Here is a 27,603-nt window from a genome sequence, read left to right as displayed (position 1 = left end):
TAAACTTGGTAGATATGTAGAACAGGACACCTCAAGGTGACTGGAGAAATTTAACTCTAATTGGCAACTGGGTGGCGCTATAACAACAGAAAAATGCTTAAAAATGGCTAAAATGTGACCGATCGCTGTGGCTCCCCCTGTGGACCAATGTTTTGGGTTTTTTTTCAAATTTTTGGTATGACTAAGTCATGGTATGGTATGCTGTACATAATCACGGAAACTGTCAGTGTGTCATTCTGTCTGTCGAACGTTTTTCTACTCACTGACGTGGTCAATCTATGTGACACTGCACATAGGCATTGAGGATTGGCATAGGTAGAAGGTGACAAAGCTACCAACGGGTATGAACTAGTATGTATGAAACGTGCAAATGTAGCATATCTGCAGTTTGCAGAAATGTACAATGCCAGTATTTTCCTCGGACGCTGTAGAATTGACGATTGGTGCTTTCAAAAATATCCAAAATCTAACATGACACTCTGTCTCATCTCAGGATATTGGCATAATATTGATATATTCTCCAGCCCTACTTGAAATCTACATATTAGCAACATTGCATTGTACCATAATTTCTTGTCTTTATACATTTGAAATGCTGCACAAATAAGCCTGGAATGAAAGGAATATTATTTGTATTTTTTTTTTAATTAATCTGAAGCTATGACACACATATGTCATTCACCATTTACAGCAAAGACCGTCATCGCTCTTCACTATTAACTGTCCCAAAACTAAAATCTCCCTACATGGAGTTTCCACAGTCAAATCTTATCAGCTGTGGAGCTCCATTTGTGGGTCACTGACATACTGACATGCAAACATTTGAGCAGCCGCATGGCCTGCCCCTCCCCCTCTGCCCCTTTCTGCTTCTCAGTGTCAAATATGCTTCAGTGCTTATGCTTGATTACATAATATGTATAGTTTAATACATGCATTAAATCTGGGGTGAGGTGAAAACATAGGTTGTTATGATGCCACATTTCATGCATTAAGTTCATAGTCAAAGGTCATTTTTGTTACTCAAATCCCAAATTAAATATTGTTATTATTATTATAATTATTATCTATTTATTTATTAGTTTTTCCTTCATATTTTAACATAATTTTTCAACCAAGGAAAAAAAAACACGCCTGTCTCAAGGCTTTTGTTTTAATAACCCACGCAGTTGCCATCCCTGACCAAAGCTGCTCATATTTTGAAAATCACAACCGGAAGCCCCGACTCACACTGTCGCTGACCTGACAGCACTCTCCCTGCCTCTCCTCGCCTCGGTTCAGCATCTGTCTTCACCACAGTCCGCGGAGCGCGCAGTATGGATCCGTTACGCATTACGCACTATGGTGTCCTCTCTGGCACAGATGGTTTTCTGACACGCGCTTCTTCTGACTGGTGTAAAGACATCAGCTGTTAAAAGCTGCGGTGACTTGCTGTGAAAGCACTCCCAAGTTCTCTGTCTGTCTTGTGTGTGGAGGAGAGAGGAGACACAAGTGATTGTGAGTGTGGAGACTCTTTTTCTCCGCTCCGCTCCGACGCGCACACACACTTCTCCGGACTTATTTTTCAACGGGATATCATTTGTTGCATCTACATTTTTGGTTTACTATATGTGGATACTTATCCGGGACCATGGGAGACTCCGTGTTCCTCGACAGGCAAAATTCCTATCTTGTAAGTACTTGGTTTATTGGCCATAAATTAATTAGAATGACTCGGACGTGGACTGATAAGGGGGCTTACATCTTCTGCTGTTGCGCACGCGCGTGCACGTCTAGCGTGCTTGTGTGAGGAACAGTGAGACATTCACTTCCTTCATTTAGATGACTTGAAGACAGTTTTGCATGCAGAATTTAAAGCCTTTTTGCCGCTCTATATCTTATGCAAAAAAAGCGCCATTGCTAAATTTATTACATCCTTCATGCTCTAATCTTGCATGAATTTTAAGAAATGAAATAAATATATATGACTTAAATGTTGTAACATATTAAGTCTGTCCTTGTGCTAGTGACTCTGAAACTGAAATCTGAAACTTGAGCAGAGAAAAGGGGGCCTCAGCATGCCAAGACTTCCTGTGATGGAGCGTTTTTAGTGACATGTGGCGCATACAGAGCCCGAACACATGCAAGAGCACAAGACCACACATGTTTCCTGGTTTGAAGAGGAGACTTTTGCTCTGGAAGCAGCTCAGTGGAGACGCAGAAACCTGCTGCACAAAGCTGCAAGCCACAGGTGTTGTGTTTGACACTGTACACCTCAAAGCCTAGTGGCCACATGAGGGCAAAACACACAGATATGGGTCAAGGCCGCGAGGACCGATGAGGGCTCTGATGAGAACTGCACCTTCAAAATGAACGCCTAAGCATTTTTAGAGCTCATCTTTGGCTGTGTGGCGCGTTTCTGATGAAGATTACGACACTTGCAGGGTCTGGGGAAGCAACACATTGCAGAACAGGTATATTCAAATGTGGGAATGGAGTTGGTTAGTGTCACTGATTTAAACATGCACACTAGTGTTTTATCATCTGCCCTCTCTCCTGGGTCCCCTCCTCCTGTTTCCATCTCGACCCCCCTTCTCCTCCTCTCCGCTGGTGAGGAATCCTCCGCTGACTGCTCCAGCGGTCTGTCTCCTCTTTATGAGCAATGTTTCTGTGGCTGGAAGCGCTCATAAAGCTACGAGCATTGATTGGAAAACAATACAATTTTCTTTGGCTCGGCTGGCTGCACGTTGCGGTCTGGATTTGTACTTTGTAGTGCGACTGTGTGGTGTGAAAGCTATTGCCACATGGCCCACTGTAAAGGTGTCTAAAATGCATCCACAACAGGCTGATGAGGCTGCAGTGCACCTCTCCACGACAGTGCATCTCATCTTTGAAGAGAAATTACATTTGATGGATGTGGGTGCTTTGTTTTTACTGAAGTTCTGGACTATTTCTGTGTACCCAATAAATGTATGATGGAAAATCCAGCCCAGTTGCCAGAAAAAAATCTCGCTTTGTAAATTTTGAACCATGGATATCTTAAATTTGTACATTATCATTTGGCAGGTGTTTAATCTCAACATTTCAACAACACTGGTGGTTAATGTGTGCTAGGTTTTGGCAAAAAAAATCACTTGGTTATGGTTTGGAAAAGATCATATTTTGGCTTATAGTACCTGCTTTTGGGGGCACAATCCCCGCTGGAAAAGCAGTGATGTCTCTGTAAAAAACAACCACTTTTTGTGGCACTAGCCCTGCTGGAAAAACTGTGATGGGTCACTACAAAACACCTTTGTTTGGTGCCTGAATGCCACTAGAAAAACCTATGTTTGAAGCCTAATAAACTGTTGAATAAAGCCCAACAGATGGCCACAAATACCCACCTTTGATGCCTAAAAAGCTGCTGGAAAAACAGCAAGAGGTCGCTACAAAGCACCTATGTTTGGTTCCTGAAAAGCCGCTGGAAAAACAGTGATGGGTTGCGATAAAACACCCAACCTTTGGTGCTTGAAAAGCGACCAGAAAAACAGTGCTGGGTCTCTACAGACCACCCACTAATGAAGCCTAATAATCCGCTGGACAAACAGCAACAGGCCGCTAGAAAATAACCACCTTTAGTGCCTAAAAAGCCGCTGGAAATACAGCATCAGGGCAGTATTAAACACCCATGTTTGGTGCCTGAAAAGCCATTAGAAAAACAGCAGTGGGTCTCAACAGAACACCCACTAATAAAGCCTAATATTCTGTTGGTCAAACAGCAACAGGTTGCTACAAAATAACCACCTTTAGTGCCTGAAAAAGGCTGGAAATACAGCATCAGGGCGGTAATAAAGACCCATGTTTGGTGCCTGAAAAGCCCCTAGAAAACCAGTGGTGGGGCTCCACAGAACACCTACATTTGAAGCCTAATTGCTGGAAAGACAGCTACAAAATGCCCACATCTTGTGCATAAAAAGCCACTGGAAAAACAACCTTTATTGTTGTTGTGGTCTGCCAGTCACCATCCCCTCCATCTCCTGATGACAAATTCAGCTCATATACGTCAGTTTGGCAAACATTGATGCAATATGTCAAGAAACATATTCTTGACTTGCAGAAACATACAATGCCAACTTTTTTTCCCGGTGACTTAAGAGCGAAACTAATAGCATTTAGAGTGAGGCAGCTTTATTTATAAGGCACATTTCAAACACAATGAGAAATGCCAGAATCTGTAGAAATCATGTATGATTACAGCATCTTTCAACATTTTTTATACCAAACCATTAATGGAGAAAATGATCAATAGATCCTACAAAATTCCCCAAAGGCCAAGATAACATATTGCTATCGTTTGCTTTTTCCAACCAACAGTCCAAAACCCCAAAATAATCAGTTTAATGTCATGGAAACCCAGAAAATATTCACATTATAGGAGCCAAAGCCAGTGAAGTTTTGCTTGAAAAACTGCACAAACGATTGATGATGCATTTTCTTTTGATGGATTAAACTACTCATTGTGTCAGCTCTTTATCAATTATCTAAGTTAGCATTACGGCGAGGCAGCATTCTGATGATTATGGCAGTTCAAAGTGCTTTCTTGGAAAAAACACTTCAAAAATCTTGAATGGCAACCTGTTGTAGCCAGAGTCATGATTGTTAGTTGGTTTTCCAGCCCAGCCCGTGCATATTAGTATGCGGGTGTGCTGAAGGCGTATGAACACGTCAGCAAAGTTTCTGTTGATGCACTGCATTTCATGAATAAGCAGCAAAAATCTAGTAATCCAGCAAAGTAAGTCTGAAATGCGCACTCTGACTTTGCCAAACTGAAAAAGGGAATATAGTTTGCATTGGAAAATGTGTCTAAACAGAAGTCAAGCATGGTAATCTACTTTGCGGAGGCTTTATAAGGTAAGAAATTCATTCAGACGGCATCTGATGGTTGTAAATATATGAAATCGCTCCTCGGGAAACATTAAATGTTATAATAGGTAAAGGCATAAGAGTACACATCAGAAATACCACTGGACCTCCAGCCAAGCAGTTCTTGCCGTCTCATCAATCCTCAACACTTAGTTGAATCCTGCACAAAAATGCTGTTAAAATACGACAAAGAGGCCGTTCCAAAGAAAATTTCATTTGTGCTAATGGAGGATTATGCCCCTTCAAGTTGCTCCTCATCCTCTGATGATAAACAAACGCGAGCTTCTGTCATTCCTGCCAGGGCAGATAAATACTTCAGATTCTAGGTTACCAGACAGGAGACACACAGGGATGGAGAAGACAGCGAGACAGAGCCAGGGAGAAAGTGAGGGAGATGCGTTACGGCACCTTATGGTTGCCAGTGCGTAAACGTTTAATCCCCCTCGAGGCAGCCGTGCATTTGTTCCACTTGCAGTGACGTGTTATGTATTCAGCTTGTGGCGTCAAGGCATTGTACAAATGGAATACCATCAGGGATAACCTGTAACAGTCTGGATTGATCGCCCGGCTCCTGTCTTGGAAGGAATTTGTTTTCCAGTATTACGAGGGTTATAAGGATGATACACAGGCAACCTTTTTAGTCAACGAAAGCCAGATTCATCACATGCAAAGGCGATGAAAATGTCAGGGGGAACAAATCAATTCTAGTGCTGTATCAGAAAAAAATACGAGGCAGACTTGGCTTAAGATGCGTGTTTTTTGGCTTTTAAAGACAGTGAGAGACTAGCTGCTCTATTTTCTTTTCAATATATACACCAATCGCCATCGCTGACTATCCTATTCACGCACTTGTCCATTAAGAAATGAGCATCTGCGAGTTTTTTTTTTTTTGCACTTTCTATGGAGATAGATCAGAGCAGGATACTAGTGAATTCACAGATATTCTTGATGTGGTGTTAAAGCTGGGGTAGGCAGACTTTTGGAAAAGGCAAATTAACCTGGAAGAGTTTGAAAATACACCCTCCTCCTGCAGCTTCCCCCTCTCTTCTCTAAGCCCCTCCCAAGAAAAGACCACGGTCATGCGCTTCTACAGTAACCCAGTGTTTCCCATACATTCATTTATTTGCCCCGCTCTCTGTCTTTCTGTTTATCAGACCACAAATAAGACAAGGAATAGCTAGCTGGCTCCTAGCGCCAGCTCCTTCTCCTTGCTCCCCACCGCTGTGGACTGCTCTCACAGGAGGAGAGTGGGCAGCAGCTCCAGAGATGGACCTGTAGTGGCTTGAATTCGGCAAGCACAAAAACCCCAGGACAGCGGGTTAGTGGCTAGTGGCAACGCTGGATCTAACCTGTGTAAAGGCAGCAACAGAAAGTTTGCTGATTTGGTGGGGAGTTGGAGCTGTCCACCTCTCTGGAGCTGGGGTTTGTACTAGCTGGATTCAAGTTGCTGCTCTCCTCCGAGGTGGTCTATAGCAGTGGGGAGCGAGGCGGCGGACACACTGTGATACGAGGCTCTAGTTAACGTTAGCTACATAAATGTGAACTTGTAAAACTCTTTTCGACTCTCTTTTTGGTAAGTCGGTGTTCCTTTTTGGGGTTGCTTGCGGTATAGGCGGTTGTTGTCAATACAACTCTCTCTGCAGGATTCTCTGCCATTAAATCAGGCTTTAACCAAAGGGACGTGCACGCACATCTGCATTTGTAGAACAGCTAATAGGAACGCCCTCTCTCTGAAATGACCTGTGATTAGCCGAACTCCTGTCACGGGCCTGCCCCAGCTTTAAGCAACATTGAAAATAACTTTGAAACTGTTCCTAGCAGTGCGAAGCAGCAACAGACTACAACCTACTACTACAGGTATAATGTGCATCATTGCTCATTATCTTATTGTGGCGAACATTCGCTAATCAGCGCTAACCAATGTACGGATGAAGCTGATAAGAATGTCTTCAGTTTTGCAGGAGCTTGGTCATAAACCAAAGTACTCCACAAATAAAAATGTTGATCCAAACTGGCACATTTGACTATTACAACAATGGTTTTCACTCACTGCTTAGTGTTCTAGACTGAAGGTCATGTACAGGGTAAAATAATACGCTGTCTGAACAACAGAGAAATGAAAGAACGAGGAAGTTTCCGAATACAGGAGTTTGATGTAAGTGAGCTAATCCTGGAGGGGAGCCAGCAAGCCTGCATGCTTTTGCCAATAGCCAAATAATGATTGTCTTTGTCTTGAATCCTTGATTTGTGCTTACAAGTGTTGGCAAACTGTTGCAATGTGTACACTTCAAATCAGGCTGTCACTCAAATGATGGCGCTATCTGAGGATCCAGCGCTGCGTTATTCTGCAGGCTGTGAATTTACAGCTGAAATGACCGGAAGTTCAAAAGTGTGAAAAAAAGCTTGATATGCAATTGATTTCCTTGATGAGCTCAGACTATACTGGATTGAGAGATGTGCCCTCGCTGTGGTTGACACTGAGGAGCAGACAGACAGCAACACAAAGGAAGTATTGATGAAGTGATTGATTACCCTCCTCCACTATTGTTTGTCTCATCTTGCCTCTGTCTCTCTTTGTCTGTCTGTCGTCACTGACCAAACAGAAAATGCTCCGTCTTCCTCGAGCCATCCAGGGACCCTTGTCATCCTGAGTGCAGCTACCTGTTTAGACAAGCACCGCATTCCCCCCTTTTGTCTCCAATTGTTCTCTCTGCCGTGTCTCCCGACAGTCAACCTCCCATCGTTTTAGAAAAGTCTCCTTCCTCCCCCCTGCTCTCCCTCCTCTCTGCCTCTGTAATGCTGAGAGCAAACATTTTATAACACTCTGTCCCTCTCCTTACCTGCTGATGTGTGACCTTGTTCTGTTGCAGTAGGCGTGTTTGTTTTACTCCCCTGCCACTCCCAGTACAAACAGCTCTGGCATACAAAGCCTTCAGTCATATGGCGAATTGAAAGGAGGTTGTACAGAACGCTTAAATGAATAAATCACTATTGATAGATCCACAAGGGAATTGTCGTGAATGCCCATCCTTCTAGTGTCTGGAATGAACAGCTGTGCTCATGCATGTGTGAGTGTGGGCGGATGGCATCAACCATCCAAGTGGCTTCTTAGTCATCAGCACAGCGAGTTTATTTACATTGATCGCAAGTTTTCCTCAGCACACGCTGACCCAGAAGGAGAACTTAGCAGAAGTGGACATTTTGTTCAGAGGAGTGCAATGACGAGGAATGCAGACAGATACTGAATGAATTTCTAAATTGTTAGTTTTGTTAAAAAGGCCTGTCCAGTTCTGGGGAAAATGTTTCTTTTTGTTTCAGATCAGCTGACCACTTTGCTCCGTCCTTTTAGGATGTACGTAGGGCTTGTTGACCTCTTATCAACAATGTCATGTTTTGTGACACAGCCCTCAACATTCTGCCACTTGAAAGGATCCTTGCTCTCGTATTGCACGTAGCACCGTTCCAGCATGGCAGGAAAAGAGAAAGTTGAAAACCGCCTCCTCACGTTCCACAGCCGTCACTTCTGGCTTGTCATGACAACGCTGTCCGTCCCTCGTTTTTCTTTCTAGACCCTGTCAGGGAAAGGCACTTGTTTTATTATCAACAGCGAAAGAGAAGTCCGCCCTCCCCAAAGACTTGTCTTTTTATGGAGATGGTTGAAGGCTGAGGGGAAAACAGAGCGGAGGAAACGCAGAAGAGAAAGTTCTGGCAAGATCTGATCTACTGTTTGCAGAGGGAGATGTGCAACCAAAGGCAGGAGTCTGAGTTCTGTGGGCCTGAGCAAAATATGTGATGTTTTAAGGAGTTTGATTTACAGCTGAAGCTCCTGCCCTGGTTTCCAGAGGTGTTTCTTTCTTACAGGGGGAAATTAAGGGAGTTGGTCAGTAGGTTCAAGAAAAGGCTAGACGTGTTTCCTGCCTGTTTGTGTAGAAGCCAATAGGGCATGATGTCAATCACCGTGTTGCCGTGTAAAATCCAGAAGTATTACATCATAGTTTGGGAATTTTTAAAAACTACAACAGCGCGGTGTCCCTGATTTGCTGCAAAATGCATAATGAACTGGAATTGCGACTGAACTAATCAAGTCTACCATCCTGAGTAGCAGGAATTTTGTAGTCCATTACCATCACACACTCATGTTTGCACTCAACCCGCACAGCCACACATGGATGCACATGAGTCATGCACACAAAGCAGAACGCCATGCTAAATAATAAGAACAGATTGTGCTGTCCGGTGGAGAAATCCCTGCCCTTATTTTCAACACCTCAGACAGCTGTTGCTCCCTGGTTGACCTTAGCAACACAGCTATTCAAAAATTAGCCAAAGCTGTTGGACTGCAGCAGAAAGTATCTCATGGCCATGTACATTTTTGTATCAAGAACAATATATTCACATGTCAGAGCAGTCTTGTGAGGGCTACTTGAAGCTGCGGTGAAAAAAGAAAGACCTTTTCCTATAGGTTAGAAATGTTTCGGAAAGTTTGACAAAGGGTCAGTGAGTCAAACCAGCATCAGAAGTAAGAAAATGTACCAATATGTGCTGAATAACTTTATAGTGAATGTAACTATATGAGACAGCGAAGAATTCATGAGAAAAGCATACAGTAGATTGATAGAGGATGATCTAGTTATTAACCACATGATGGAGATCCAGGTCAGGAGCACATTATGACAGGTGTTTGAAGTGGGTCGGCACCGGTACATGTTACTATTTAGTGTACCTCGACTTTTTCTATAATTTCCATGTCAGGTTGTCTGGGTAATTCATAATGGCCCTAGATAAGCTGCGTTCACAGGGGGCACAATGTGAGGCTGTTTCCGTTCCCGCCTGCCTGCTTTTCTCCGTCAACAGCTCGTCTAAGTAACGCCACATTACAATAATGTTGGCCTGACTCCAAAAGGGCAACACAAAGAGAACATTCGGCAGAGTCAGAAGATGACACAACAGAGTTTCAAAAGTCAAATCCTATGTTACTAAATGCAGGCTGGTGTTAGCAAACTCATGTTAGTGCCACTCTTAGCAGTGGGAAGCCTGCTGATGTAATGCTAACATCAGCAAAACCACCTGCAGCTGCCGCCACTGCTAGGGGTGAGAAAACCAGTTCTTTTCAGTAACCCGGTTCATGGAATTCACCCGCTACTGTTACAAACCTCCACATAATGGTTTCTGCACAATTCAAGGAAAGAACATGATTATGCTTTGGAAAGAAGTGCAGACAATCTCAGAAGCATGCAAACAACCTTCTCTCGATGATACGTTTTGACACTAAGTCTGCTATCTTGGTGGACCGCTCTTGATCTAATCCCCACCGCTGCAGCAGCACAGCAGAGCACTTTGTTTGACAGAATTGGATCGAACCATAACAACATGGAAGAAAGCCTAGAGTAGTTGACGTGACCAAAATGAGAAGCCTGGTTTGTGTAGCTTTGTTCTCATGAATAGTGATGGTTAGTAATGGTCCAGCAAAAGTGAATATCAAGTATTTGTATGATTGATGAGCGGCAAATCCCCCTGATGATGATTCATTACCTCCGCCAAGGAGGTCATATTTTGGTATTGTTGATTATGGAAAAAGTACTTGCCCAAAGAAGAACCCAATAAACTGAGGAGTAGATCCAAAACAGGGGTAGAGACAGGGAGTTTGGCTTTGGTAGAATGAGTACCATACATATTAAAATGAAGGAGATGGTAGTAAAGTTCAATAGTGACAAAACATTGCTAATAGTGGAAATACGCTGACTCCATATAACATCATAATGACCATTCATAGGTACTAGTAATCCTCTGGGGTAGTCGACACATGTGGTTGCACAAACTTTACACAGAAGGTACTCGGGACAGTGGTTGCACGGGACAACCGGCCTTGGTGGAGGTCTGTGCTCTCTGAGTGCCCCTCTAGTTTTGGATGGAACCAGTTGGAAACTGGCAAGATACATAGTAATCTTAAGCCTCGTTTCAGCCAAGCAATTGGGTTCGATACAGTTCAGTTCGTCACACACTGGAATGGGTATTTTTGCGTTTCCATCGTCAAAAGTTGTGGATGGTACCAATACAACTGTTTCATTTGTCACGGTTACCACTCTGTTGAGGTACCCAGTGCACTGGTCTGATACTAAAAGGTGGAGCTAGACATTCTTGCTTGACAAGGACTTGGACCCAAGCTATTTTTAAATAGATTCCGACAGAGACTCTCCTCGTTTTGTAATGAAAATGTCGGTGCACATTGCCGTTCGGTAGATGATCAAGGTGTAGACTGTATCGTCTGTGGACACAAAATACAAGAAGGACTGGATTGAGCTGTGATGCAGGTATTACCATCTGATAAAAAGCCTTCAATTTAGAAAACTAGCTGTGGTAGAAACTCAAAACTAAATGGGATTTAGGAACATGTTCGTATGGGTCTAAGGGTACTATACTGTTTGTTGGAACTTTTGTCTAAATAAAGCCAGCATATTTAGTTTACAATGGGGCTCCACTTTCTACTACTGGTTGTACTGTATGATTTCCATTGAACAGTAGAGAGGATTTAGATGACACATTACAGCCTATGCAAATGATGGTAACATCAGTTTTGAGGTTTTCAAGGCATTATTACAAGGTTATTATTACAACACAAGTGTGAACAAGTAACCTCAAGGTGAGAATTAACATATGTAGCCTTCAATAAACTGCCTCTTTCTCATGCAGTGTCACGTTTGATCGCTGCCTGTCAAAGATGAGCCGATAGTTGCTGCATACGTGACAGGCATAAAGCAACCTGCTCCATTGATCAGCAGCGATTTTGTTTGCAGAGCATTGCAAGTACAAAAGACTGACAGACCTATGGAGACGAATAGAGTGATAGAATCAAGCCCAGACAGATAGAGACAGATGAGTTGACAAGAAGGTGGAAGTCAAATTTCCAGTCTGGTGACATCCCAGAGAGCCTGGATGAAGGAAATATTCCGAGTCAGAGACGGAATAACAGATGATGCCAAGAATAACGCACACATTTGCTTCACTGGAGACGCCGTGCACTGTTTATACTTGCAGCGGCTGTGTGCATTCATGTGCCTGGTATGTGCATATTTGCACACAGCACAAACCCATTTAATGTGTGTGCCCATGCATTTAACTTGTGAGTGCGTGTGTGGAAGAAGTGTGACCCGGGTTCAAGGGGCCTTTGAGTAAGACTGGATTAGCTGCTCTCAAGGCTGCCACTGGAATGTGAGGATCAACAAGTCTGTTGTGGCAGTGCACGGGCAAACACACACATACACACACGCCCATTTTACCGCGGCACACTCACTATTTACCTTCCAGTCTATTAATATTCCTCCACTCTGTTCTGTCTGTGGCTCGCTGGGAGTTGAAATTAGATGTCGTGTTACCAGAACTGAACATTTTGCTTTTTACGCCACAAAGATATGGACGAATCACAAAAACAGGCAAAAAGGAAAAATGAATGAAAAAAGGAAAATCCCTGGGAAATCCTCAGGGTGTGTTATCGCCATGTGCTCCGGCAGACACTTGTTTATAGTAAAATGATGAGTATGTAAACAGGAAACGTGAGGACCTGCATGCGCTGATTGATGAATGAGTGGATGGGTAACTCCATCTATCAGGCGGTGTTTGTTTGCAGTGTTTCACCTCTGCAAGGCTGCATCTTCACTCGTTTATGCAGCTGTGTGTCATCACTCTCATTACGTAAGCGATAACGTCTTTTCACAATAATGTGTGACTTTGACTAGTATATCAAAACAGCGATACTTGCATACAGGTCAAGAATTCCTCTTTGGATATGAGAGTGAAGTGTAAGTAATGAAAGACACAGCCGTCATGTGTTCATCCTGTCTCTCCCTGAAGGTGGTGTTTGGGTGCACTTAGTTAAAAGGTCAAAGTTATGCCGGATGAGGGGAGTCAGCCACATATATATATATATATATATATATATATATATATATATATTCCAAGAACCAGTATCTCCTTTTATTTGTGTCCTTTCCCATGTCAACATTTCAGAAAGGTTCTTTTTATTTTGGAAAAATACAAGTGCAAAAGAGCGGGAATGTTTCAACGTCGTCATCTGTGTCCTTTGTAAATAGTTCATTGTGTTGACTGATCGTTGTTATCGACACGCAGCATTGCCCAAAGTCAGACTTTTTAGTTTTTACCAGTGGATTTATATTTATTTTTTTTTCAATATTTTCACAGGCACACTACATCTGATGTGTCCGTGTTTATTTTTCAAATTAATCCACTCTGCTGCTCTTATGAAAACAGTGAAAAGTAGTTCCTGGAAAGTTCTGAGATGTTTTGTGTCAACTTCACTCTCCTCTGAGCCAGAGTTCTTTTAAATTCAAGTTAGTGCAGTGACTCAAGGGAAAACAGCAGGATGATCAAAAAGCTTGCAAAGTTTCATTTGGATTTGGTTGCATGACTTTATCCTTGGCCCGAGGCCGATTAATTCACCGGATTTTATTCAAAGTATTCAACAACCATGGTTTTGAACTGACTAAGGCTGTAGTTCTTCTTTCAGTTTGGAAGTGCATGAAAATTATTAGGGTGATGTAAATGTATATACTTCTTTTCGCTTAAGGAAGATTAGTCTGGCTGTTTTGGGAGAGCAGGGCAGGGTCTTTATTTTTTCCAGATTTGATTTTTTAATTCATATTTTTCCTGCAATATTTCAATTCTGTGTCCAACATGGACTATAAAGGTGCATTTTACCATATGTGGAGGACAACAATCATGTCTTTGCGTTGGGGTTTTATTTTCTACACCACCAATTAGTAGCTTGAACCTTCATGTTAGTTTTACAGTGGTAATCCTGAGGAAGAAGTTGGTCACATCACTACAGGCTTGTTTGTAGTTATTCGTAGGCTCTATAGAAGTGACCGAAGCCATTGAGAGCATCTATACTTGTGGAGCCCGGTCTCACTCCGAGGTCGTCAAAAGCCGACGCTTCAGGCATCAGAAACCAACGGGAAAAAAAGCATCCTTTAATGCCGGCATGATACGCGACTGGTTGCCGTTAAAGTTTAACGGCGCCAGGTGGCATCAGGGGGAAATGCGGCGGGAAAAGGATGAAAGTTAAGGCAGGGAAAGTCCAAGTGGGGCAGTCGGGAGTGGTGGTGGATGGGTCCAACAAACCCCGACTTTTACCCAAGAGAGCAGTATTCCTAAGTATTCTCGTAAGATTCTAAAGCCAGACCCTGTTCTTTTGTCCTAAACCTAACCACTTGCTTTTGTTGCCTAAACCCAACCATGTGTGATTGTTGAAGGAAAAAGAAAGTCAATTCGTGAATACGGCGTCCCAGAACGTCAACAACCAACACACCTAGGGAACCTTGCACGTTGTACATGGACATGGAAAGTCCATGACCAAGCATGTCAATATGTGACGAGGTCGGAGTGAGATTTTATTGACTCTGCATCAGTCACTGCAATTACACTGCCAAAACTGTAGGTGGAGTTTCTATGCCACTGTGGGAAGTTTCTGCCGTGCCGTTAATTAATTCAACTAACACTCCTAAACAGAAATAAAGCATGACTCAATAGTGACAATATGAAACAAAAGTAAAACATGCAGCTCCATTATAGCTCACAAGGTTCACAGACAAAACAATTGTCTTTTGCTTGACATGTTTTCCCCACAAATACAACATGCTATCATCAGCATAAGCGTACAGCATTTTACATTGCATAAATTAGCCTTTAGTGGCTATCAGACTTTTCCTTTACTCCTATGAAGGTGGGAACAACAGAAACATTTAATAAAGGTAGCGTCAAAAAATTCGGCTCCATTACAACTCACAAAGTTCAACGGCAAAATAACCGTCTTTGCGATAGTTAACATGCTAATGTTTCTAGCCTCAGCATATGACGATACGATTTTTTGGGGGCTTTACTGTCTTTGCAATTAATTGTTTTGAATTTGTTAAATAAAAGTAGATAAAAAAACTCTGGAAATTATTTTTGTACAGTCCCTTAACTGTTACATGCGTCCTCACTGTGAGGTTATAGCTCCAGACTTTTACTTTCACTCATCATTCGTCAAAGTGTCAGCAAAGAACTGTGAAGCAAATTTTGGTTGCTCGTTGTCATCATGTCTCAGCGCTGGATCTTGTTGAAACCTATGTGGTACAAGCTTTGTGGATCTAGTCTCCCAGCTCTCACCACTAATCAAACCTACACTTAACAGACCCAGTGAGAAACTGACTTTGTTTGAGTTGCGTCCGCTCTCCCGCAGCAGTGCCAGTGGGAAGGTGATAAGTCGTTTACCATTGTAATTAAACACCCCATTAGCACATATCAGCCTCTGTTTAAAGTGTTCTACACCTAGTGGTGATTGTCAACACTTTACAGCGTTCTTTACTGGCATGTGTTCACACACACACACACACACACACACTTTTGTCAGTTGAAGGTTGGTGGGTGTGCTGGGCAGGGCAGCGGCACTGGAGCGCTGTGTCCATTCTCTTTCCGCCCGGAAATCAATAATAGAGCAGCTGACCCGACTGTGACCTGTGTTACACGTGCACGGAGGCCTGCGCACATACACACACGCCGTGTCACATCCAGTGTGCAGAGAGAACAAAGCATCGTGGAGCATTGACGGGTGTGGCGTCGGTCTTCAGGAAGTCACACTTGGCTAAAACTTCCTGGACTGAAACAAGGCCGGTGGTTTAAACACTAATTTAATCACTTCTGAAGGGGTTTGCTCTTGAACGCAGTGGGTCATTGTTTTTTAATGGTTCACATCGCTTTGTAAGTAAGGTGAGATAGTCAGTGACAAGAGCCTTCGGCCAGATGCAAGCCCATGATGTGCATTTACAAATATCAAGCATGAACAACATGCTCGTTCAGCCATCAGCGGCCCCAGGGGCGCAAATCTGCCGTGTCTCAGCCCGGTCATACATTCCAGTCCAGTCATGGAAGACTCTCAATCTCCATCGGAAGCTACAAAGTCAGCTCAGGCTCCACCTCCTCCTGCAGGAAGTGCCCTGGGGTATAAGAGGGGGCCCTTAAATTGTCTGAGGTCACAAATAAAGTGGAACACATTGATCACATTCATGTCATGTGTCGCCGAAGACACAGAGAACAAGGACGCAGCTTTCCTAAAGGTCAGCTGTCTATAAAAGTGCAAGATTTTCTTTGCACATATGTTTATCCAAGTTTAGCATACATGTGCGCTGCTCGTGTTCACACGTTGCGTTTAAGCTGTGCGTCAACGCTGCCACGTGTCCCATAAAGTCACTGCGGCTCTGCCTAAACTCTGTCATCTTCATCATCAACATCATGTGGATTCTGAGGAGCAGACCAGCAGGTTATAATCCCCGCTCTTTAACTACCGCTCAGGATTAACTGGCAGGAGGGGGGGGTGGGGGCGATGGATCTGGCATCCATGTGGAAAATAAAGAGTCTTATGGAGACTTTGCTCTGATCCCGCTGTGTTAAATGGATACGGTGGAAGAAGCACAGAGAGAAAAAACCAAGGGAATGTGCTGTACTTTTGTCGGCTCATGTTCTTGCCACTGGGGTGAAAAATAAACTAACTATTCTCTAATAGGATCAACGTATAATCTTGCACACGCTTACATCCATGAAAAATAAAGACTGAGGTGTTAAGTAAATGCACTCACACTCTGATCTGGTATAATAGGAGGTGTTTGAGAACAAATGACTATGATGAAACAGTCGAAGTTCCTGTATGTATCAGTTCAAGAATCCACATATCCGTCAGTTTTACCCAATTATCATTGAGGGTTGTGGAGGGGTGAGAGGCAGGGCACACCCTGGATAGAGATGATTAGATCAACCTGTCCTGCATGTCTTTGGACTGTGGGAGGAAACCAGAGCACTCTTCGAAAACCCACGCATGTGCTTCTGAAATGGTCCAGTCAGGAGTCAGACTTATCTTAAATGCCAGTTGTAACCCCACTTCCTCAAAAAATACCAACTCATCCTCCGTGCAACGTTTATTTGCATGGACGTTTTCAGTGAGGAAATCTTCTTAGGCAAGGAGAAAGGCCTGGTCTACGGTTGCAAAACAGCCCGTCAACTGAAACGTCTGCAGCCACACTGTGTGAAATCCGGTTTGTCGTGAAATTCGACGAGCAGAGAAGAAAACAGCTGTTTCAGAGATGACAGATTGATGCCACGAGTTGCTTGGAATTTGTAAATAATTGCCAGAAGTTCTTGGATTTATTATGCGCTGTAGGACATCTCCTTAGACCTTTGGAAACATTCAAGCTTAAGTTGATTTGTAGTGTTGAGGTCACACTTTTTAAGGCTTCCCCTCAGTTTTCCAGCGTCATAGCTGTCATGTGTCTGTCTGCACGGCAGGAAGTAATGGGACGTTGAGAAGTTGTCTGGGTCTCTAGTGCGACTGTGTTTGCATGTACATTTTCCGTTCTGACATTTGATTGTCAGAAAGTTCTGTGACTCAGAAAGTGTTTTGGAGGTGTGTGTTATTGAGCGGGGAAACTTGGGGAACCATCACGGCAATTGTGTGTATCCAAGTATGTCGCACTGTCACAGTTGCGGTGAGTAAGAGAAGCCGAGTCGCTGCATGACTCAGAGGCCCGATGCGTTACGGCTTTTTGGCAGCGATGCCAGTTCTAATCTTTGAATCTATCTATTTAACATTCCAGGATTGATAGAGTTGCACATTATTTCTCTGGGAGTGGTTTCTGTGATGTGTGTGCATGTGTGTGTGTGTGTGAGCCCGTTCTCACGGTGCTGCCATAGTGGAGCGCTCCGACTCCAAAGGGTTCGATGGGAAAGCACTTCCCATGGGGCTACTTACACGACCATTTTGACTGATTGACAGATAAAGTGCACGCACACAAACACACGACACGCTGTATATGTATCTGTGTTAATGGGCGTATACTGAATTCAACAGTTCTAGTCCATTGCAAATGAATTTGAAGCAGAGACGATTATCAATTAAATGATTGTCCATTGACATTAAATGAATTGACAGCAAAAATAACCCCAGAATTCACTTTTTCCAGCCTCTTAAATTTAAATAATTACTAGTTTCTTTGTGTGTCATAATAGCGAACTGAATATATTTGGGTTTTGGACTGTTGATCAGACAGATGAAGCAATCTGAATATGTTAATTGGGCTCTGGAAACTTGTGACGGCTTTAATTCACTATTTTCTGACACTAACCCTGTAATATTTAAGAATTTTATGACTGTATTAATGCCTGGTAACATTTACAGCATGCATGAAGTATGCAGCAACCACAACTAAGACCAGTAATTAGATACAACACACACATGCACAATTGGAAAGCTATTGAGGGATCCTATTTTTGTCAGTAGACTCCTGCAGGGTGCCTGCGTGGAGAATAGGGGAATCTGGAAGGGGTGGAGGGTGGGGTAGCAATCATTCTTTCCATCTTTCCATCCAATCAGTTTTGGAATTCTGTGTATTGCATGCAATGGACACAAAGAGAAAAACGATCCAGTCATTACATCACTGTATAGTTTCATTGATTGTTTTTTTTTTTTTTTTGTTCGTAATGACTGGAGTTTTACTCAGCCCTGTCACCAGAAGAAAATGTTGGCGTTGTGCGTTTTTTCATCTGGAGGTGGAGGGGATGGTGGCCAAGCTTTTTGAGACCAACAAACAATAAACTGGTTGTTTTTAGGTGAGTCGTCACTGCTTTTCCAGCGGTTTTTTAGGCACCAAATGTGGGTGTTTTTAGCAAGTCTTTGCTATGTATCCACTGGGGATAGTGCCACAAAAAGCTGCTGTGTGTCACTGAGATGTCATCGTGTTTCCCCCTGGGATAGTACCAAGAAAGCGGTTGTTTCCACTGTGTTTCCAGCTGGGGTTGTGCCAACGAAAACTGGCTATTTTAGGCCAAAACATGATGTTTTCCAAACTATAGCCAAATGGTTTTGTTCCTAAACCTTAACCAAAGCGTTGTTGAAACATAAAGAAAGGTAAAGTTTCAATATCCACTACATATTAACGTACAAATGTAATGTATCCTTGGTGTACAGTTATTCTGCCAACTGGGTTGCAGCAAGTTGCACTGAGTGATGACAAGATGAATAAACCCATCGACTACAAAAGGAATAAAACACTCAAGCACTTATTTTTCCCTTCAAATATCCCTTCCAATTCCCAGCTGTAAGTGTCTGGTGACGAAAATCATGCTCACCTCTGCTGGTTGAAAGACTGCAATTGTCATCTGCTCAGTCCTGTTTGGCAGTGGTTCGGGCTACTGCTGAGTTGTGACCTTAATTTGAGTTTCAAATCACTCCATAACACAGATGGAGGCCTGGAGGAACTCGCATAAACACACACATGCATGCAGGTCAAGGGCTGCGTGCTGATTACTCAGACCGTCTCCACTGCTGCCATCAGGCCACACTCAGTTTGTCTCAGTTCAAGTGGAGCACGCAACACATTTTTCTACTTATTTATGCTATGATCCCCTCGACCACCTTCCAATCTGCACACACAACAATCGGTAAAGTGCTCTACTCTCCATACAGGATTAGTAATGATTAACCAGCTTCATTAGCTCAGCCGGCTAGTCTGGTAAGAGGGAGAAAGGAGGGGAATTTATAGACTTGTATACAGTTGAACAGGGCTTGATTCATGTGTGTCTGTGTTTGTGTCCAACAAGATGAAGGAGGGCGTATTAGCCGAGGAGGACAATGGGTAATAGATATGGGCAAGGAAGCAGACGTGGGAGCACACAAGTCATTGATTCTATTTCCTTCATTTGTGTACATGTTTGTTAATTTAACCCTAAAACAACTGCTAAAAACCTTTATGACATAATGTATTTTCACTCACTCGTTCTTGCCAAATCTGGAATTCATATTCAGTCGTATTGTCTTAATATCAGTGTGCATAAGGCTTCAGCAACCTCTGCCAGAGGGTTGGGGCAACCCAGCGCAGAAAAGATTACCAGGCCATTTCTTTACGCAGCCTCATCTTCATTATGGAGCCAGTAGTCCGACCCACAGCATATAGATCGTCAACCCAGTCTCACTCCCAACATGTCAAATACTGACACCTAGTCAGTGGCCTTGGCATAGAAGAAGGGCAGTATGACATGCACTGGGCGGCGATATTTTCTCACGCTCTGAACAACTGCTGTAGGATAAAGAGCGAGAAAATTTGCATAGGACAGGTGGGAGGGGAGTGAATCGGTCAAACAAACTCGGGACTTTCACCTGGGAGACTGTTTTCATAACAATGTAGTGGGCTAGCATATGAAGCATAGTATGTTAGGGACGTTTGCCGCATGTCACGTGATGTTACATCACGTTAGCATCATTTTTTTTTCTAAATCTAACCATATGCTTTTGTTGCTGAAACCCAACCACATACTGTTGTTACCTAAAGCTAAGCAAGTAATGGAGATTTTTTTTTTTTTTAAGTTTATTTTGAAAGACAATATCTGCATTTAATAAGCAGAAACTGCACATTACCTGTCAAAATGGAAGTTTATTTTGAAAAGAAAAAAGAAAAAGTGCATGTAACAAGTGTATATTTACACACCGTTCCTGAGCATCCAAAAACTGATGCCGGACAGCTACCTATTGTAAAGAGTCATAGTTTGACCAGTAGGACCACTGACCAAGTGTTGGTATTTGAAGGGTTGGGAGTGAGAATGTGTTGAGACTGTGTATATATACAGCATTCTCTTCCCCTTCCACTCTGTGTGTGTTACCATTTTTAAAATCCCTGTCGCTATGCAGCAGTAACAACAACAACAACCTCCAAGCTAGCAACCTACACATTGAAAATGGCTAGTTCTGGTCAAGATTTGGATCTTGCAATAAGGGTTTCCAGTGGCTCTAACCATTTTACTTCTCAGAGGCTTGAGATGCGCACTCGTTGAGGACTTGGCTCAGATTCCCGAGTTACTCTCTTATCCTGAAGCCTCCTTAAGGAACCTTTTATAACAAGTCCAATGAGCTCCTCAAGAGCTAAATTATAAACAGGCTTTACCTCTAGGGAACCAATGATCAAATCATATTTGTGTCACAAAGTTGACATATATCCTTTAATCTTTTATGTGGTGTTAAATGTTGTAGGGATTCAGCCATTTTACTGCCAGGGCTCACCTTCCTATGTGCCAATATTCAATCAAAACAAGGCATGATGCTATTTTACAAGGACACCATGGCTGCATTCTGGGCTTAGTGCTGCCCAAAGACATACAAACAACCCAGAGCATTTTTCTTTTCTTCAATACAGAATTATGGTAGGTTCAGACAGACTTTTCTCCAGCGCTGGCACTGCACTAAAAGTGTAGAGATAGGTCTAGCTGTGTGAGGCTGTCAAAACTGACGGACAAAAATGGGGATTTTGAAACCACCTCACTCAAATTACCTTGGATACAGAAGAAAGACCAGAAAGGAGACAAAGCAGGATGTAGAGAGAATTGAAACAGTGAATTTTGTGGTCCAGCTCCTGGACCCTCCCAAGCAATCTGAATGTTTCCAATCACGCCCTACAAACAAATCAATGGTTTGCAAGGCAAAGTAGGGGCGAGGACCAATTGCCAGCATGTTGAACTCAGCTGTACTTCACCTCACTGGCATGTCTTTGTATGACAACACTCGTCAGGACCATGTTTAGTGTTATTCAAGACATTCTTCATGGAGAAATGACAAGTTCTTATCAGGCAGGAGCTGCATTTTTATGGACATTTAAATGTGGATCTTCACACTTGAGCTGTGAATTTTCACTTCCCACAATTCACACGTATACCGACAGAGCTGTGGAGCATCACTGGTGGAAAGACGAGATGCAGCAACACAGAGACAAAAGACCAAACACAGTATGACCAATATGCCATGGAAAGTTAGGACAACTTCTAAGAGACACAAATAGGAGTTGTAATTTTGGCCAGAATTGGGGAGAAGGTTAGTAGAGCCTGTACACAGACTTCAGATGTCTCAAATTTGTTCTCCGGCGCAGATATGCACACAAACACGCTGTCTAAATACTTGGTTTTAGTATGCATAAAGTTCAGTGTTGCAAACAGGAGTATAACGTCTCTGACATAAACCCAGTCTGCCAACGACAGCTGACAGATTTTTTTGGATGTAATATGTGGTCGCACTGCCATCCACACGTTGCTTTGAGCCAATACCACACACACACACACACACACACACATTACCTCAACTTCTCCTTCTGTATCAACTGTAGTGTTGATACAATACCTGATTTTCTTTGCTTTTGCAGCTTACGTAACCATTACGCAAGATCCCAAGTCTTCAAGGTCGGGCCTCATTATTGCTGCGGGCCCTTCATATTAATCTGTCTTTAAAATGTTTGAAGTTTGCCCGAGGCTTTAGATGTGCCTGCCAGTGATTGAGGGGGGGGCGTATTTGGAGCACACACTCCGCGATTGCTCATTCTTGCGACTGAGCCAGAAAGCCCTCATTAAATGCAAAGGCAGACTAAAATCAATATGCTGAGAAAGATGATACCCACATATTAGTGCTTGTGCTTATTGCTGAATCCTGTATTTCCTCACTAATGTGTGGTGCCCCCCCCACAGCCAGAAACATTTTAATATTTTGACATTCATTGCAAATCAGAATTACAAAACTAAGTTAAAGATGCATGACTTCTGCTGGCAGGTGAATAATGTGATCCACAGCAAATTAAAAAAGTACTTCCATAGCCGGCATTGCTGGAATAAGTTTTGCAAGACTATCAAGGGTGGACATCAACACAAATGTTTTGGCAGTTATGCTCAGCCAAGTTTTGCAATTTTGGTTCCTCTTAGAAAATAAGACAAATTCCCACCACAATAAGCCAAAGCAAAGCATTACTTTTGTTGTCAGAATGTGATTCTCTGATGAAAACCTTGGACTGATAGTAATCTGCTGCATGCTGGGAAGGAAACTGGCTGGGAATTGTGTAACTTGGCTAATTTGTGAGTGTACTTTTTCTCTACTGATTTTATGGAGGTGTGTTTTATGACAGTATACTCAGCCGTACTCTTGGCAGATCCTATGTATGTAATAATGTAAATATTGCTTTAATTGCCACACAGCAAGAAAAAATACTTGGATTTTGGTCTCCCCAAGCTTGTTCTCATTCCCGAGGCATCATATACTGACTCTTTCTTACTCCCTTTGGCATGTGATATTGACGGCAAAGGCACCCTTTGGTGTCTTTATGAAATGCACCAAGCTTTCAGCTAACTTTAATGTAAACCCATCTGTGGCAATACTTCACATGGAGTGCAACTGATGTCGTGTAAAGAGAGGTAAAGTCTCTGTAAAAGCAGGAGGGAGTGGAGGTGAATGGGTCAAACAAAACCCAACTTTCACCAGGGAGGTTATAGTTCGTTCCCTTTGTAAAACCAAAAGTCAATGTTGTTCTAATGACAGTAGTTACACATTAGTCTGAATCAGTGCAGCAAAGTTTTTGTGTGCTTCCTCGACTTATTAGAGCGAGAAACACTCCCCTCCTCCCACTGTTTACCTGCTGGGCGAAGGTTCGTGCCATCCCCGATGTCATGCTGCAATACATCGCTTCGAGTCGGCGCATCTGAAAACAGAGATACGTTGAGATTTAATTGAACTGACCACACAATGCGGAAAACATTTATCAGGTTTAGATGACATTTCAGAATTTTTCAGTTGTCCTTGGACAACAGCGCTGGAAGGTCCAACAACAGAGGGGAGGAGATGGACACCCCCATCCCAGTCTGTATTAAACTCCAAACAGTAAGCGCAAAGCATGGATTTTGTCTGGTGAAAGCGTTTAACCGCCCCCTGACTCCCTGGTTGACATGCACTCGACCAGCAATGAGTGATGTCAAGCTGTTTCATGACGTGCAAAAACTTGCAACATGAAATTTGACCCCTGGTCAGTCTGTATGACTTTCGGAAGCCTGAATAGAGAGAAAAATGTCACTGATTCTTTTACAACCGCGGAGGCTGTGATTTTGCGCATGGGAGTGACTTCTGGGAATCGAGTCGCAGAGCACATTTTAGTCAAAAGGAACTTGTTACCAGGTTAAAGACCAACACAGCCAACAATGACGTGCTCAAACGGTCAACAGGAATTGGATAGAGTGGATATTGCGAAAACGTCTGCTTTGGTTTACCCGTCACCTGGCAAACATGGCATGTTTTACAATATTACCGCGCATCCCCTTTTAACCCCGGCCAAAAGAAACATCCCAAAATGTATATCACGGCTGATCTAGTCCTCTGATCAGAGGGTAAGGAGCTCCTAGACCTCATTGTTTTCCCAATTTGTGGACATTTCTGGCTGCTGTTCTCCCTCAGAGTTAGCTGCTAACTGCTAACTGCTTTTTAAATCTCCAGAAAGTGGGTTGCACGCATAACGCTGCATGCCCACTGTATGTGACCAATTTGTCTGCAGCTTGTTTGGCTGTCTTGATGTGAGCACCGTTTGAATGTTTCACATTGTCATGCTCTCTAGTCATGCAGCCAATCTATCTAGTCACATATCACAATATTGATGTATTACACATACATTGTCCAGGCGTAGCTGCAAATAGACACAACCAGTGATGTCTAACTCACAGCAGCTGCCCTTTTCTTGGCACTGGAATTGGTGGTATGATAATTGCATTTATAACCATAATAGCCTCACATAATACTCCACCTGCATGACCTCCCACACTGAAGGCTGATAACCCCACATTTTACAACCAACAATGAGCCCGATCCTGCTGGATTGCTTTCGCGTTGGGTTATGCAAGTTGTGTAATCTGGATCCATAATTTGGTTTCACCTCAGGCACTGTCAAAGACAACCCAAAACAGGTGGAAAAGCCTATTAATCATTAACTGTGTCACAGATGCATGCACAAACATGCACACACACATACACATGGCAACTGCACTGGCTGACAGTTGAGGGTGGTCACTAATTACAAGCAGATGTAGACCTTGAGGAGGTTTCAGGTCAGTGAAAGCAATCTATTACATGCATGGAGCAAACCTATAAAGGACATAAAAAAATGTGTTGAAAAATACTTGTGCATTCCTCTGGATCAGTGTTGTGGCACAGAAACTCTAAATCCAGCTGCAGCACAAAAGGGGAAGAAAACAAACCATAAGTGCGATGTGAAGAATTTTGGAATGTTCCTCAAGTGTCTGAAGTCACTTAAGGTGATCCTTTCCTGGGCCTCTAGTACCTTCCTGGAATATCATCACACACGTCATTCTTGATTGTAATTCATACGAAGCCAGCCGGCATGACTGTGCCATCACAGATGTGGTAGTAGAAGACACATTTGGAAGTCAGAGACACTCTAGCGTCCATGCCTTAAGTCAATACCTGTGTTTTCCTCCCACTGGTAGATCTGTCATCTGCAATCCTTAATAATGAGGTAAATGCATGTCAGAGTAATTCCTGCGAGCAAAAACCTGAGTCCGTGGAGAGTTATGAATACTTTCAAGACAAGCTTACGTCAGTTCATGTGAGATTTCATTCACGGTTATCTGCTCCAGCGACGTTACCCCAAGTGTTTACGTTACAGCCTGCACTGCTTCATGTAGCTACACATCAGGGAAACATTTAATCCTGGTTGCCAGTGTTGTTGATTTCTCCCCAAATTCAGATCAGAGTCCTGCTGGAACATGTGTTGTTGTAAAGATTTTGGTTTCAAAGCTTTAACCAGAGATTTTTTTTGATAGAAAGTGTTGTTATACTCCATTAAAGTCATTCCCCTGGCTGCATGTACACTGCTACTTTTAGCTGCATGCTGATGTCAGGGAAGCATGTGATATTGGTTGCCAATGTTGTCAGTTTCTCCCCAATTTCAGATCAGATTCCTGCTGGAAGGTGGCTGGTTGTAGAGATATTGGTTTCAAAGCTTTAGCTGAGTTTTGCTTTGCGGTAGAAAGTGTCTTTATACTCCATTAAAGTCATTCCCTGGCTGCAAGTACACTGCTACTTTTAGCTGCATGCTAACGTCAGGGAAACCTGATATTGGTTGCAGATGTTGTCAATTTCTCCCCAATTTCAGATCAGATTCCTGTTGAACCATGTCCAGTTGTGAAGATTTTGGTTTCAAAGCTTTTACTGGGGATTTTTCAATACACTGCTACATGTAGCTACATGCTAACATCAGGGATGTTCAGGGGAACAAGGGATGTTTTTAATTTCTCCCTGATTTCGGATCATATTTCTGTTGGAACATGTGCGGTTGTAAAGATTTTGGTTCTAGAAGCTTTTACTGGTTATTTTTCATGGTAGCAAGTGCTGCTATACTACGTTACAGTTAATCCCCACCTGCAATGATCCAAGTATGAAACTGAAAACGACCATAATAGGTCCTCTTTAAGTACTAGAAGAAAAAGTCAGATCAATGCATCTGTCACTGTCACCATATAGTACCACAGCAATGGATTGCTTTATGTGAAAACCTGCTGCAGTATATCAAAATTAAAAAAAAAGGCTCACAATGACACACACTGAAAAGCCTGAACTCACAGCCTTGGCATTTGTCCTGCGAGCTATCTTTAAGGTCAAAACTCATTGGAGTCTTGCAGGATTTTCACCCTGTTCATTGCTCGAGCCAGTGGATTAAAGGCTTTATCGCATACTTTTTTTTTCTTGAAAAGAGGATTTGCTACGTGGTCTCTATTTATTTGGTTGTGATGAGGAAATGTCCAACAGCATTTGAAGGCAGCGTGTGTATGCATATGTTAATCTGAGGAGAAGGGATGGTTTTCTCTTACTCCCTCTTCCATCCGTCGGTCACATGCGTATGACCAGATGGGGATCAATAATATCACAAGTTTGTCAATGTGTGTGTGTGCGACTCACGGTCACACTGATGACTCCACTTTATGGGATACTGAGGGGGGGGGTGTTTATTATTAGCTACAGTATGGCATGGTGCTGTCAATAAGTCATCAGGAAAATAATGATTCAGAGAGGAAAGTCACATCAAGTGGCTCTGATACACAAGCATAGACACATGCTGTGTAACTGTGATGAAGAACATTATTAATGTTAAAAAGGAGAGGAAGATGATCGTCACTATGATGTTGTTCACCTTAACTCGGAAATTACTGAGTCAGTGCATCACAGCAATAAGTGCCTGCGTGTGTGTGCTCCAGGTGCGTTACCATAGTAATACTTCTCTCACTTCCCGGCCCTTTTTGATTTTCTGTGTATGCGTTGCCATGGAAACTGACATTTTCCTTTGCCCGTGGCTTTTTTGTGCCATTGTCCCTTTGTCGAAAATAGAACAGAAACCACATGCTGCAGTGCACTGTATGGCCAAACGGCATTAGTCATCCAACGTCACGGTGCCAGTCCAGTCAGCAAAGTCATTAATCTTTCCAGTGTAACATCTGTCAGATGTGAGCACAAAGCAACAGTGACAACACTAGAAGCTTTGCACTGAGGCTTTACATATACATAACACTTTACTGTAAGCCCCCCTAGTAAGCAGCATTTAATAAACGCCTCTTCACGTCTCACCAAGCTTTTGTTTGGCTTTGACGAACTGCACGCCTAAATCGCTCTTTGCATTCTTTGACCCCACGTGTCTAATCCTTTTGTTTCCCTCTTCCCCTGCAAAACATATTTATGATTTATTGCGGTTTATTTCTGCTAATGCAAAATTGCATTAAGTGCAGCGAACCGGCAGAAAATGCCATTTGTTAAAGTTGGGATTATCTGATTAGATCTGCTCAGCCATTCCAGCAAACAACATCTGTGGGGGCTTCGATAGGTCTAAT

At 42.9% G+C, this 27,603-nt stretch overlaps 1 protein-coding gene across 2 annotated transcripts in view; it reads left to right on the top strand.

Moving 5' to 3' along the window:
• LOC126401660 (rho GTPase-activating protein 6-like) overlaps nucleotides 1-27,603 on the top strand; it is a 97,805-nt gene that overhangs the window by 41,420 nt on the left and 28,782 nt on the right. Inside the window, exon 1 of one of the 2 annotated variants that reach the window (XM_050063020.1) lies at nucleotides 1,272-1,669. The exons of the other annotated variant lie outside the window; for it this stretch is intronic. Within the exon in view, the coding sequence (XP_049918977.1) occupies nucleotides 1,628-1,669 (42 nt within the window). The 5' untranslated portion in view covers nucleotides 1,272-1,627. Of the gene's footprint in view, nucleotides 1-1,271; nucleotides 1,670-27,603 lie in introns of those variants that run through there. 2 annotated transcript variants of the gene reach the window in all.

This window comes from Epinephelus moara, chromosome 15 (assembly GCF_006386435.1).
Source record: "Epinephelus moara isolate mb chromosome 15, YSFRI_EMoa_1.0, whole genome shotgun sequence".
Taxonomy (NCBI): domain Eukaryota; kingdom Metazoa; phylum Chordata; class Actinopteri; order Perciformes; family Serranidae; genus Epinephelus; species Epinephelus moara.
Note: the sequence above shows the minus strand (reverse complement) of the source record. Positions and strands in the feature narration are given on the sequence as shown.